Source organism: Dysidea avara, chromosome 1 (genome assembly GCF_963678975.1).
Source record: "Dysidea avara chromosome 1, odDysAvar1.4, whole genome shotgun sequence".
NCBI classification, from domain to species: Eukaryota; Metazoa; Porifera; class Demospongiae; order Dictyoceratida; family Dysideidae; genus Dysidea; species Dysidea avara.
Genome location: NC_089272.1, coordinates 22,768,071 through 22,783,970, shown reverse-complemented (window position 1 = coordinate 22,783,970; position 15,900 = coordinate 22,768,071). Strand labels below are relative to the sequence as shown.

Below are 15,900 nucleotides of genomic sequence, written 5' to 3'. Positions count from 1 at the left end.
TAATCCTCCGCAAATCCAGGTTGCTGGAACAGTGTCGCATTGGTAAGATCGTCCTGTGAGTCACTGATAGCTATGTTCCTCAAGAATGCTAAAATAGTGACAAATGCGCTCAGAATGACCGGGAAAGTCTCAGTTACTGCCTCACTGGGTAGTAAGTATACAAGCAGGAACTTTTTAATTCTATTCGCGATGGTCTTTTGATCTCGATTTTGATGCATCATTCCCATATACTCTCTATGACTCTCCGTACTGTTCCCCGCCCACTCGTAACTCCAAATAATACACACTGTAGTGTATTGCAAAAGCGTTCTCTGAAAATTGAAGTGTACTTTGGACAGGAATTTAAAGAGTGATTTCTAAAGACTATGGCTGGAGAAAATGTACATATTGGTCCAGTGGGGGAGCCGTTGTCGTCCTTTTCTGTGGTGGTCTTGTTCCTGTACATGTTAGTGTTTACCTTCTTCCGTGCCTTCACTGACAATAATGATAAGGATGAGGACTTTATCGGCTGCACGTGTCGTGATAGTGACAAGTCATTCTACACAACTATATTCATACTGTTCACTGTGATATGGGGACTTATTGTTATCTTTTGGTTTAGTGTACGTTTTGTGAGCTGGTAAGTGCCAACATGTGTACTGGTGTTGTGCAGTATTGGGAATTTATTGAGTTTAATACTGTTCTGTGAATAGTAAAGCAGCTCTCCACCTTGTATTTTCAGACGCATTATTGACTCAATTAATTATTACTCTATTGTAAAGACTTATGACTATACCCTTCACATATAAATATGAAAGGATTTGGTTATATCGTGTGGCTGCAGTGACCTTGGAAAGCCACTATCCAAAAATGTCAATGCTCGGACAACGACGCACTTGAACGCTACCCTCTGCACCCTTCTCTTGCTATTGTGTGGTAATGGCTAACCTTGAGCTACCCCAGGATATAAGCAGATTAGATTTTTGTTAACTGGTATTGTAGATAGCCCTTTTTCCCCAGAGGTAGTAGCGTGATAAAAAATCAGACACATTTAGTATTTTTGGACTTACTGTATGTGATAATTTTGGTATTTTGTGAATTTCAGTAAAGCGCTAACTTAAAAGTTTTTAATGCAGCAATTGAAACACAGGTATAGGATGTTTTTTGTCAATTCTAGGTGGATGTAGTCTTCAAGTCCAGTCAAAGTGGCTTTTTACTGGTTAGTTAGGGAACAAGGATTGAATGGTTTGCCAGCCGAAATGCTTGTTAACAGCATTTGTCCTTTCCACAAACAGTACCCACAGGTCCCCATGGGCATGTGAACATGCCAAGCTATGACAAACCTGCTGGCCATAAACTGAGCTCAATCGCTTTCACCTCTATAGTTAGCTAGTTTATTGTGATTCACTAGTATACAGTACCACAAACTTTACTTGTCAATTTGAAGCTAATTTGCCAAATTTCTGTCAAGGTAATTTCCAGATGATATTTTTACAAGTGAAGGACCCTTCGGGACATTTTCACAATCATACATGTGGCAGTCTGTTAGCGTTATGCATGTGTTAGTTTGTGTATGCATGCATGTATGTATTGTCTGGGCTTGTATTGTGTGTGCAGCCCAAATCTAAAATGTTATTTGTATTATTAAAGGACATGAATCAAGTGTAAGATAGAGAAAAGGTTGTATATATTAATATATTAATATGCCTGACATTTTGTATAATTATTATGTAGTGATGCTTAGCATACATTCTGTGCTTGTAAGCCATAATATGCAAATAAATATTCTTTCGGATTTACATGTTTTGGGAATTCCTCCTACTAAACTTCTTTGGACATGACTAAAACACGGAACAGACTGGGAAAACGGACTCACAAACGGACTGGAAGGAACTTCCCTGAAAATGTTTTTTTGCCATAGAAACTCACTATATTGCTGCTACAAAGAATATAGCACGTAACAACAGCCTTAAACAAACCTCTGAACGCGTGGAGCCACCATTAAACCCTGGGATAACTTACAAAGCGCCAGTGTGAGCGCCTGTGACAGCGAAGTTGTCAGTTAATGTTCTAAACAAGTTCAACAAACAAAATAACACAGACTACGTATATTTGTAGTAGCCAGTACCTTGCCAGCTGATTAAATACCCACCATGAAGCCTACCTATCACACGAGCTGTCACCTGTAAAACGGAAGATCAGCCGTCAAACTAATTGCAGCAATTAACCAGACCACTAAATCCAAGTAACATAGTGTCTTAACAGGCTTAAAGCGTCTTGTTTACAAATGCGCAACAGAAAGTGTGCTTTTAATTAAACACAAAATGGATTTAATTTCATACTATCTTTAAGCGCAGGGCTTAGTATCGGCTTGAGCACACTGCGACATCGTGTTCAGAATGGTTCAGAGGTTTGTTTCAGGTCGTTGTTGCATGTTATGTTCTTTCTAGCAGCTATACAGTGAATTTCTATGGTCAAAAAACGTTTTCAGGCAAGTTCTTCCCAGTCCATTTGTTAGTCCGTTTTCCCAGTCTGTTCCGTGTTTTAGTCATGTCCAACTTCTTTGTACAAATTCTGTACTTTAAATTTATACCACAAAGTGTCCATCACAAATTCTTGTACAACAGAAGCCCAAGTATGCTGTTTAAACAGCTTGGAAGTATCTCCAATAAGTCTCTATAGAAACAGTGAATTTTCAACTGACTGATTAAGCTTCATATGTTCAACATAGCATATTGCCAAAATAGGGATTTTCCCACCGAGTTATGCTGTAATATACCATCATTCATTCACTATTTTTTATTGCTTGGATCCTTATTTCATTTTAAAATTGATATACAGTTTGTTTGTTTGTTTGTTTGTTATACTGTAGCATACAGCTGTACACATGTGACTGTTCTATTAGGGTGACTGCTGTATTAGGGTATTGTGAGTCAGCCTTTCACCACCAGGGGGGTATTTCATATTTTCAATGTGCTATACAGCTAGACCAAAATAAGGGTGTGTGTCAGAGATAGAGTAAATAGGCGTGGTCTCGGTAATATGGTTTCATTGGATGAAGAACGAGACTAGAGATTAAAGAAAAGACAAGGCACAGAGGGCACACACTCATCGGACCCTCAAAAGGCACATCCTATTGGTGAGTCTGTTATTGTGGTGTAAAATGATGGCCGTGCGCTGCTTTGTTTGGCCTCTAGCCCTGCGACTGTGATCAGGCAGTCAGACAAAATTTCAAGTACAGTGTAATGGCGATTTAAAAAAAAATTTCTATATCCAGCCGCCTGTAAGTGTGTTTTTCTTTTTTTAATGCTGTATTTGATGTAATATTATTCCTGATTTTCATCGCATAAGATGTTCTAGGATGGTTTTTAAAGGCATCATTTTTGGGGTGATCCCTACTTAATTGTACTACTATACTGTTTGATACATAGGATAAAACTTAGGAATGTCACTTTAGCCAGTGATTATTTATAATGATGAAATAAGCTCATTGAGTCACAGTACATGTATAACCAAGAGTTCATGATATATATACTGAGGAGAGTATCCTACTCTCTTATATGAAGGTGTATCATGAAGTTATGATGCAGCAACAAAGTGTTGTGATGTAAGCCATGAAAGTGCAAAATTATTACCGTTGTACTACACTTGCAAAGATCAGGAAAGCTGTATTTACAAATGGACTTCAAGAAAGCCTACACATTTGTCTAAATTCATGATGGCATGCTAGTGAGAATCAGCAAAACTGTTCAGTACCCTTGGAGACAACTATATAGTGTATATTGCACATCCTTTACCACATTTTCAATGCTTTGTCTGTACATGTACTATGTGACTTTCATTAGCTTTATTACAAGAAGCTTTATCAGTTAAATTTTGCCAGCCTTAGTATGAATATATGTTAGGAGCCTATTCACTGTAGTACTGTATTTTGATAAGCAGTGAAACCTCTTGAAATCGACATCTGATATGGATGCCTTGGTAATAATCTTTTCTCTTTATTCCATATGACTAAAGGAACCGAGACACCTCTTGCACTGTAGGATTGTCCCAAGATGTGTCTGGTATCAATGGGCCCCACTGTGTAGTCTGTATGTGTAGTGTGTCTTGATCACTTTATTGAAAAGTACATGTGTAATTGTAACAGGTTGTTTGAAGAAGGTGATACTAAACTATTCAAGTTAATTGCAACAATGCTGCTGGAGCCATTCTCCTTTCTAGCACACCTGGGAATACTACCATTATTGTTCCTTCAGTTCCTAAGCACTTATGCTTGGGTGTGTGTGTTTGGTGACAAGTATTGTCGTGAGGGAGAAGCACCCAATCAGCTTCAGATAGACAGAACTGGAGTATTGTTTGGTTTCTTTATTTGTGCTGGAATAATTGGGTTTGCTGCTAGAGTGACAAGTGCTAACAAATCTGCATAGAATCATGACATTGTTAAGTTATTTATTTATTTGTTTATAATACTTTATAAAGCTAGTGGACAGTGCATATATGTATGTCTGTATGTGTGTAGTTACACAATAAACCCCACTCTTAGCACATCCATTAAAATGTACTACATAAAGTACAGTATTTTCTACAAACTGGAATAAATATTTGTTTATTAAAACTGAAAGCATACTTACATACTCATGATCTTATTGCAACACACCCATTCAGACAGATGTATTATTAATTAATTATCAAGATTATACAATCTGAGTTGCTGGGAATTTCCAATCCGTTGTCCTATGTATTTTGGTGCATGCACTTGGTGGTGTAGAGGAAATGGCAGAATCAAGCGAGATTCAAGTAACCGTGTGTGTCCTATTGTGCTGGATAATTGTAAATGTGGTGTAACTGTTACTCACTGTGTTGTGACTCCTTTGTCACCAGTGAATGGCTCTTCGGCTAATAAGTTTTTAGCACCTAATAGGACAATGGACTGGAAAATCCCGGTAACATTTGAACAGTGCAATTTGTTGGTTGGTGGTCCCTTAATATCACCCTCAAGTCTTTTATTGTTCAAGGTTTTGTCTAGACAACTTGTCTACGTACATGTATATTGCAGTATCTGATTCATGTGCTTATAGGCTATACCATGCAAGCTGCAGCATGTAAACTGAGTAGTGTATAAATAACTGTGACTACAACTTAGAAAATATTTGCTAGAAATTATTATCTTGTTCTAGTAATTAAGTTTTGATGGAAAACATTATGGGGCTTTCCAAGGGTATTTCCCATTATTCACTGCTTGTGTAACAATAATGTTCATTTTATGTGAAGGGTATTTTTGCATAGTATGCATGTACATGTGTGAGCTTGCATGCGCACATGTGCATAAGTACACGTGTATGTGCTGTGTGTGTGTGTGTGTGTGTGTGTGTCTGTTGCCCAGTTGCTGTTGTTTTCTTGAGCAAGAAACTACTTACATTTCTCCAGTCTACCCAACTCTAACGGAGACCTGGTGGCTTGGTGTCAACTGGGGAAGCAAATGCCCAACTGTTATCATGTTCCTTAACAGTGCATCCCAGTGCTGGTTCACTGGGCGGCAATATCTGTGTGTTGCATGGGTACCAGAGGCTTTGCTTTTACTTTGCTTTGTATTAGTGAGGCAGTATAGCAAAGTGGTTAGAGCACTGTTCTTGTAATTGCAAGGTTGGGGTTTGATGCTCTATGATGCCCATTTGCTGTTTCCTTAAGCAAGAAATTTCAGTTGTAGTCCTCCCAGCTATATAATGGGACCTGGTGGCCCGGGGAAGCAATTGCCCAACTGTGCTAGTTGGGACTTTGGGGTATTTTTTTATTATTTATCCATGAAGCTTGGACATTCCTCCTGCACTGGCATCCCAGTGTTGGTTTACTGGTTGGCAATAGCTGAGTTTCAATGGCTGCCAGAGCCTTTGCATTCAGCATGTGTGTGCGCGTGTGTACGCGCGAGTATATGTGCATGCGTGTGAAGTTTAGCACAATAAACCTTATTGGCTACTGTATGTTCATGTAGAAATCTTCACTGTCTGACAGAGGTGGCTTATACCAGTGCTGATTACTTACCACAGTTTAAAGCTGCTCTATATGAAAATATGAATGGAAAAAAAAAAGAAGCAACCCTCAAATAGTGGCCACCTCTGTACATATATCAAATATAGGCTGTTAAAATTATAGCCCTATACTAGCATTGCTAAATACAGTAAAACTTATATACCAGATACCATAAGTTCTGACTGATTGCTTTGTTCTTTTGCAGTTAATATTAATCCATCATGAAGGATAACCATAGCTTTAATTTAAGGTGGATGCGTGCTATATTAAAGGTGTGGCATTTACTTATCCAGGTAATACAGTGTTTATGATTACTGTATTGAAGTGCTCTCATGTAGCTACTGTAGTATTCATCAAAGTTTTTCTTTGCACTTATAATTGTGTTGATTTCGTGTACTGTATTAGCATTTTCATCTTTGTAGTTTGTTGTCTACAAAAGTATAGTGGTGACTCCTTCATTGTTGTGTGTTTAGAGATTACTGTCATTCCCAGGGTATCCCCCACTGTGTATAGTATTCAGCAGTGTTCTCACAGTAAATCTGTGGGTTTGGCTACTTTGTGGTTGGGACAATTTGTGATGAAGCAATTTGTAGTTTTGGGACTTTCTTAGAGAGATATTTTGGATCATTGTCACCCATTTATAACTTTTGACTACAGAGTGTTATGGTTATGTATGTCGGTAGACTATTGAAAATGGTTGAAGTGAAAGTCCAAAATATACAAAAGAAAATAGTGAAAGGTTCATAAGTGGCAATCTCTTTGCAAAGACAAGATTGTAATAGTGAACATGTATAGTATATAGGTCCCAGAGTGTACTTCGTGTGTGACCTCATTAATAAGATTACTCATTATAGTGACCATGCCCAGTAGTTACAAGAAAGCCATAGTGCATTTGATGTCACCATCTCATTACTAAGACTTTACTTTTGGTCTCCTAGGTACAGTACATGGCTCAATTTAATGTTCATACTGTATACTGTACATCAGTTACACGGGCAAAGCTCCAATTATCCACTGATTTTTTTACAACACCTATGCATATACCTCATGATTTGAGTTAAGTATGGACCAAAACTATGTGGTCATGAAGTGTAGCATAGATTTCTTGATACCTATTTAATGTGATCACTATTTTGAGGTCATGAAGTACAGCTATGTTTGGGACCTACACTGTATGTAGCTACTTGACATGATCACTATGCAACAACGTAGTCCATCTTGCTTTTTACTACTGGTATATACCCTTCATGCTATTCCTTCTACACATGGTGTCCATAGTATAATCTCTTATGGGATCATTGTAAAATGTGAGCTTCAAAGAAATTTGACTGTCTCCATAAATCTATGTGCACTGCTTCAGACTTGACAATAATGTTTCACAGTGTCAGAGCTTGGGCTCCCATGCACCCAGTAAGTGATTTTACTATGCCTGCATTTAGTAGAGTGGAGAAATCCCTCCTTGATGTAGCACCCAACATTTGAACAGTGCATTTTGGCTCTGGCAGCCACGTGAAACTCAGCAGCAAACAGTGGGATACCTGTGTGCTAATCAGGCAATCAAATCTGAATCATCTTGAGGCAGGACTAGTAACCCACAAGATGGCTGTCCAAGTGTCATGGATAAATAAAAATAAATGCTGCAGAACCCAAAGTTCCATAACTACCCTAATACCGCTAAAAGAACAGGTGTGCAATTGCTTTCCCAGTCGACACCATTCCACCAGGTCCCCATTACAAAGCAGGTAAGACTGTGAGTGAAACTTTCAGAAACAGCAAATGGGCATCACAGAGCTTTGAACTCAGAACAGTGCTCTAACCACTTTGTTATACTGCCTCATAAAGTAAGCTTCCAACAGCCATGCAAAACACAACTATTGCTGCCCATTGAACCAGCACTGGGATGCTTGTGTACCTGTGCAGGCAAATCCTAGAACTAGTTACTAATAGGAGGACTGTCCAACTTTCATGTAAAGGCTTCAGTGTTCTCTGACAATCTCAACACTGCTAAGGAAGATGACAGTTGGACATTTAGTTGACACCAGGTCCCCATGATTGACTGGAGCAATGTGATGTACCACATACTGTACAAAAATACCCTTCACAATAGTATGAACATTATTGTACCATACCATACACAAGTTATCAACAAAAAGGGAATACCCTTGGAAAGCCCCACAATTATTACCATCAAAACTAAATTACTAGAAGACAACAGTTTCTAGAAAAAAATATTGACCAAGTTAGTCTACTTGCATGGTACAGTCTAAGCACACGAATCAGATTCTGTACGTAGGCAAGTTGCTTGAGTATTAAAAGACTTGAGGGTGATACCAAGGGACCACCCCTTTGCTTTGTGTGTGTGTGTGTGTGTGATTAGGATATTTCCTATCATGATTATTGCACACAATATATCATAATACGATATATATTGCGATATACAAACTTATCACTCATTTACAATGATGACACTTGTAGCACTGATGTACTTGAAGTACAAAATAACATGGTACATGAAACATTGCAAGCTCTTTTATCCAAAAAAGTACAATGTACAATGACATCTTGGGTACGTTTTTCTCTAATTATAGCTAAAATCTATACCTAGGCTTATATCACGATTATAAAGATTCTACATATCGCACATCACTAGTATGTGTGTGTGATTTGGCACACGTCAATTGTTTGGGACTTTCTTAGGGAGATATTTTGATTCATTGTTACCCTTTTATATTGTGTAGCTTTTCATATGGCTGTTCACTTCCATGCCTAGCCAGTCAATGTGAAATAGGTATCTAGGCAAAAAATGAATTACAGGTTTCTGGTTATCACTGATTGTCAAAACTGTATGCTTGTTGGCATTATCCTAGTTTATTTGTCTTTAATGTAGTACACCTCATAGTCCACATAGAAACCTGGTCACTTTAGACCTGAAAAAAATCAGTGATTTTTAACAGAAGGAATTTAGAGCTATTGTGCAGCTGGGATCTGATATTATGTATATCATACAGTACGATAGTACTATATAGTAGGGACCACAAAGAAGTAGGTGTGGCCCATGAAAAAATATCACCCAAAAACCAGCCTCACTTTTCCCTAATGACAATGAAGCAGTATTGGTTAGGTAAAGTTAAGCCCAAACAAGCCCTCAGATTGACCCGAAATGCTTTCAACAAGTTTGCTATGAATTTTTTTTTTTAATTATTAAATGGAAATTAGTAGTGACTGACTGTGACTGACTGACTGACTGACTGACTGACTGACTGTCTGACTGACTGACTGACTGACTGACTGACTGACTGACTGACTGAAGCCTTCAGACAAGTATAACTCGATAATGGCTAAGGCTATATACGGGTTTGATATTTTCGCTGTTCGACATTGCTTTGGCCTGAGAGGTGCCTTTTGGCATACTGCAGTACATACAATGCATTCTTCATGAACTTACCAGTGTCCTCCTTTGTGTCCCATTCATCTTTGCTGACAACGAAAAGTGTCGATTTGGTGGTAGCACGTGATGGCTTCCCTTCATAACAGAAATCGTCTGTATTTTTCATAGCGGCTACTTTGATTGCATAGGTACTTTTGGAACACTTCTTGATTCGTACTGCTGTGTAACGGGTTGAACAAAAGTGTAATGGATACTTCACTTTTCAGACGATAATTATTATTGATATAGCTGGGGCGCGCCCATTTCTTTCTTTTGATGTGATACAATGTATGCGTGGATTGCAGGGGAGCTTTTTGAACAGTTCTTGATTCGTAATGCTGTGTAACAGGTCTAACATAGCTGACAACGAAGTATAATGAATACTTCACTTTTCAGATGATAATTGTTATAGCTGGTCATGGGGAGTGCGGCACCATTTCTTTCGCGGTATGCATGGGTTCACCAGTCATAATAATATTGTTTGCAAAAAAAAATAGTTAACAAACAAGTAAACAAGGAATTTTCATCTAGAGTATGGACCATAGCACATCAATAAAAAGTACTGAAACAAGTTGGAGTAGTCCATGATATTAAATATCACAGTAAAACAATAAGAAGTGTTATATCCCTAGCACTGTACTTTTATCGATGTGCTATGGTCCCTATTCTAGTTGAAAATTCCAAAAAAATTTGTGTACTTGTTCTACATGTACATTACGCTTCTACAATCTACATTACCTTCGTTGATTGGTCAAACTCTAGAAATGTACAATATGTAGTATACAAAAGTATAACCAGGTAAAGTTTTTCTGGTCATAGGATAACTGCCTCCATAAATACAGTTTCTTACAATGTAGCTACATGTACGTATGAGGAGGCTAGGCCTGGGCCAGTCAGAACTCAATCTCAGTCTCCAGGATTTGAAAAGCTGGGCTGCTAAATAGAATTTTATTATTGCTTTATCCCATGGGTAATTACTGTGTACCTAATTGCCTTTTGATTGTGGGTATTCCCAGGGTATTTCCCACTGCTGACTGTATTTATTTACAAAATAACCTATTCAACAACTTTATATTGCTGACAACTTACAGAAAATACAGTGTCTCAACTTACACAATAGTGATTGTTCTTAGTGACACAACCTTTCTAGGCTAGTTGGAAACAGTTGAAGTGAAAATCCAAAGTATACAAAAGAAAATGGTGAAAAGTTTCATAAGTGGTAATCTCTTTGCAAAGACCAGATTATAATAGTGAACACATGTAGATACACTTCATACCTCATTAATAAGAGCACCGTGTTTACACTGTATATGGTTAAACGCTGTGACACTTATTACCTTAGTCCTTAAAAGCAATGTGATAACTTTGAATTTGACTACTACTTGATGGTCAAAAATGTTTAAGCCAAAATTGATCGTTGCACCACTTGAGTGCAGCTACTATTGAAGTAAATACCATACTTCATTATAATGACCATGACCAGTAGGTTCCAAAAAAGCCATAGTGTATTTAAGGTCTATTGGGACTGAACTTCAGTTCTCTTAGGTATATGGCTCAATTTAATGAGGAAGGGAAGTTATACTGTACACTGTACATCAGTTACATGGACAAAGCTCCAATCGTCCACTGAATTTTTATGGCAGTGTACTAATTTCTATGTAACATCACCCATGCATATACCTCATGACTTGAGTGAAGTGTGGACCAAAACAATTGATGAAGTGTAGCATAGATTTCTTGATACCTGGGAACTATTGTATTGAGGTCACAAATTAAAGTACAGCTATGTTTGGGACTAATGGCCGCATGGTGAGGTGTGCGGCATATATAAAGTTTTGCTTCCACTTCACTACTTCTACTAGACTGTTTCCCAATATTTAGTATACTCTTCATTCCATTTCTTGTATCCATCACCCGCCTCCTATGGGAGACCATATAGCTATCCTATAGGGTCTGTACCTACAGCCTGTACATGTGTCCCATTTTGAATTGGTAGATGTAGCTTAAAATGTCAACTAAATACCACTGTATGATGAGTGTGAACATGTGCATGCATGTGAGGATTGATGGAGACATCTGACTGCCTTCATATATGCACTACTGCACATGATAAGGCTGGTCACTGGTGTACATCATGTTGCATATAATATTTTGCACCAACAGATTTAAATCTTTTTAACATAGTATAACATTATATATGATGCTGTAAGCACAGAGAATGTGCATACAGTAAGAGTACAGTGAATCATTACTAGAGTCAGTCATCATCATCGTTATCATCATTACCCTCAGCAGCTTCAATCTGAGACAACTCAAGAGGAACATGATCAGTTTCATCTATATCACCAACTCCTTTGCAGCAATCATGAACTATGAAGAATACATGTGCTGCCACCCAAACAGCAATCAGTATTACAGCTATAATGGGTGCTCCCTTTTGGAATCTAATAGCACCAGGATCGGGATCAATTTGTATGTCAAATCTGTTCGTTTGTGGAATGTAGTCGACAGAAATAGTTGATGGCTTTTGTATGCAGGACCACGGGCTGATGTCGAATGAGAGAAGCAGCATAAGAAAAGCTAGATTGAATAGAAATGCTCCAATAATCATCCTGATTGCTATCCTCAACTTGTCATCATCATCACTAGCATCCTTCCAGAAAAATGATTTAATGGTGAGGTTGATTGCTGTGCATAGATCATCTATGTCCTCTACTTCATGATTCTTCCAAAACTGTGCAGTGAAAAACCGACTAAAAGTGGTCAATATATGGAAGATGATTAGAATAGCAATTGCCCATTTGTAACACGTTCGATAGAAGTCACCATCGGTAGATCCTTCGCGACATACCCATAGGACTGCATTGGATACGGTTACTGTATAGTTATCCTCGAAGTCCGTGTAGTTATCAACAACGTAGGAGTAATATTCATCAAATCCCGGTTGCTGGAAGAGTGTGGCATTGTTCAAATTGTCCTGAGCATCGTCAAGAGCCAAATTGCTCAAAAACGCCAACACTGAGATGAATACGCTAAGAATAAATGTAAACGTCTCAGCAACTATTACACTTGGTAGAAAGTAAGTCACTAGACCGCCTTTTATAGCATAGGAGAGCGTATCTTTACTCATTGCTATTCGCCAAGACGATAGCTAGCAAAGCAGAACCGGGATTTTATAGATGCGTTCACGTGCACTGAAACGATTACGTAATTATAATCAAACGTGTATAAATATGCGCAGTGCAGCGTAAGCTGCTAAGCCAGCATTCAGTTTTTGCATATCTCGACCCAAGGATCAACATGGCTACTGAAGACGTGGACATTGGAAACGTTAGAGAGCCTTTGTCGTCGTTTGCTGTTGTCTTCACAATTATTTACATGTTGCTGCTCACGAATTATCATGCGTATACTGACAATAATATCAGGTATGAGGACTTAATCGACTGCACTTGTCGCCATAACGACGAAGCGTTCTACACAGCCATTTTCAGTATCTTAACTGCACTGTGGGGGATTGTTGTCCTCTTTTGGTTTGGCATACGTTTGTTCAGCTTTCTACTAGACCATGGATTCATAACCAGCTGCAACATGTGCTCGTAAGTTGATAAATCTTAGCTATAGCTATCATACAGTATGCTACTGTTAGTTTTGTCTGGATTTCCAAGTTGCTATTGTTCCGGCAGCCGGAAATATTTGTCAGCTATTGTTCCGGCAGTCCACTAGATTTCTCTCACTCTAGTTGTATGCCCCGAGCATTCAACTTTGTCTAGTAGTTGCCCCGAGTATTCGACCAAGTTCTGAGCGTATCCATCAGCGGGACTCATCCCAGTGCAAATATGGTATAGAAATAAAACAGCAGCTTTATAATTTTGCTACAATTACACTAGGTAGCTAAATGAGCATCAAAATGTTTACTATGGTAAAATAAGATACTTCGTGATGAGCTTTAACGGAGAATTTGTGGCATTATTTAAACATACACGGTGATCACATAATGAATGTAACGATTTGATAGGGTTGCGGGTTCAGCTTTGGTTTCTTCCTCACCTTTGTGATGATGTACTATGTACTTAGGTTACTCCACTCATGCAGAGACATATAAGATAGAAACTAACATAGGTGCATGGGTAGCCACATGGCAGTGGCTACAACCTTGGGCTCCAGTCCCAGGTTCTAGCCAACCAAGGGTTTTTGGTTTATTTTGTCTCAAGTTTCATTTTTATTCATGTGACTGCTGGAATAATAGCAACAGCCTTTTTTGTCTTGCGTGGCCAGACCGATTTTATCCTACGACACTTATCGATTGGAAAATATAAGCTCCTGCTCAAAAAGGCACTTATAATTTCCAACCGATAAGCGGTCTGGCCACGCAAGACTATAGGTATAGCTAGTGCAACTAACCAGCTGCATGTCACCGAGCATATGTCATTAGTTAAAACACCATGCAATGATTCACCTTTGATTAGTTAGCTACATACACTTGATTTCAATTGCTCAAGAAAGGCAATGGAAATCACCGTAGCTAATTTTCAATTCCGAAACTAGGAGCAAGATCATGCACATGCATAATTAGAATAGAGCTATAGCTAGCATGATGGTCAACATGCATGGTATTTACCTCAATTCTGCTCTGACCATGTCAACTTAACTAATTAATTGTTTCACAGGCCTGACCAACCCACCCTTGAAATTGAAAAAAATATAATCTCTATAGATTTTTTACCCGTGAAACAAAGCAAGTTGAAGTGCCTCTGCATAAAACAGCAATGAAGTTGTTACTTTGTTCTCTACTCACAGAGCACGCTTAGCCACCTAGTTTAGCTCAGATCTGCTGGTATTCCTGCATGCAGCCAGCAGTTTGTGCATGTCTATTTGTACCTAAGATAGTTATGATGTTCCTTTAATCACTTAATTAATTATTGCATTTGGCATGCTTGACAGTGACTATCAACATGATGAAGATGTTACATTTTGTGAGTGTGCTCAAGGACTACTGGAGCTATTGTCCTTACCAGCTCACCTAGCAGTGCTACCATTATTATTTCTTCAGTTCTTGAGCACTTATGCTTGGGTGTGTATGTTTGGTGACAAGTACTGTAGTGATGGAGATGCACCAGATCAACTTCAGCTGGACAGAACTGGAGTATTGTGTGGTTTCCTGTTTTGTGCTATAGTAATTACCTTTACTACAAACATGATAGGAAGATGTGCAAAGTAATCAAACTAGATTCAGTCTCGAAAAATAACAGCATATTACACCATGTACTTTTTATACAAATAGTCATCTCAAATATGTAGCATAATCAAAAAGCTGATAATGTAGGTTGACACTGTTGAGTATATGAACTGCAATAATTATGTTATATAAACTTATAATAATAATAGTAGAGGTGCACCAATATGGAAATTTACCTAATCAATACATTAGTGTTCTACTAGAAGTCCAAAGGATAAGTGCATGTTCTATAATAAGAAAACATACAAACGCAGCTACAACTGTCGATAGTCACTATATAATTGTGACTGTAATAATTCGTGTGCAGTGTAACATGAGTAGCTTAGATAGTTCATGATGCCACTTTAGTGAAGATGATAATGCCAGGACCTAGTGATAAGTCTAGCAACCCACTTTCTGAATTTTTAATACAAATTAGTGTAAGTATCAGTTAGTTATTACAGTTCTAGTTCCAGTATTGGAACCATGACATTTACATATTTTAACTTATAAGTATTACCAAAAGCCCATAATGAATTATGGACATTCACTATTAAGTTATGTACACTAGCTCATTAGTTGCTCTTTTCTAACTAAATACTTCAGCTATGTTTGTCCCTATAATTCCATGTACTGCAGTGGCGATTCTAGACCTGACCTACAGGGGGGGCCCAGTAGGGAACAACATAACTATTGTTGTTTGGCTATAGTATAAAGTAGAATTTTCAGGGGGTCTGGGGGTGCAACCCCCAGAAGCTGCAGGATTTTTGCAATTTAAAGGCTTGATAACAGCCTAAAATTTGTTCTAAAACATGAAAAATGCTAAAAATAACAATGCCAATCTATACAGCAACTTTCCCCCAAGATTTTTTAAAAGTTATTTTTTAACAGGGGGGGTCTTGGCCCCCCTTAGAATCGCCTATGATGTACTGTATGCTATGTCAAATGTAATGCAAGACATCAAATAATATAAAAAAAGTACCCTGTGGAGTTGCAATTGGCAGGACCAGAAACTCATAACTGCACAGCCTAATCAACTGTTTATCAAATGATCACACTGTAGCAAAAATTTTCACCATTCACCAGAATACATTACTATTTCAATTAATTGTTTTAAATCATTGTTAGATTCTCATTTAGCTAATTCTAGATTTATTTTTGTATAGCCATCTTATGATTGTACTAATTTTGTGTTGACCCGGTATACAGGCAGTGCCTTTACCGGTAATTAATAATACTAATACTAATTACA

The 15,900-nt window shown here is 38.1% G+C and overlaps 1 protein-coding gene across 1 annotated transcript; it reads left to right on the top strand.

Annotated features, from left to right (window-relative positions):
* Positions 1 to 244: 244 nt before the first annotated feature.
* LOC136259601 (uncharacterized) lies at positions 245 to 4,457 on the top strand. Its single transcript, XM_066053083.1, has 2 exons — positions 245 to 619; positions 4,127 to 4,457. The coding sequence occupies exons 1-2, from the start codon at positions 366 to 368 to the stop codon at positions 4,404 to 4,406; spliced, it is 534 nt and encodes a 177-aa protein (XP_065909155.1). The 5' UTR covers positions 245 to 365; the 3' UTR covers positions 4,407 to 4,457.
* Positions 4,458 to 15,900: the final 11,443 nt, after the last annotated feature.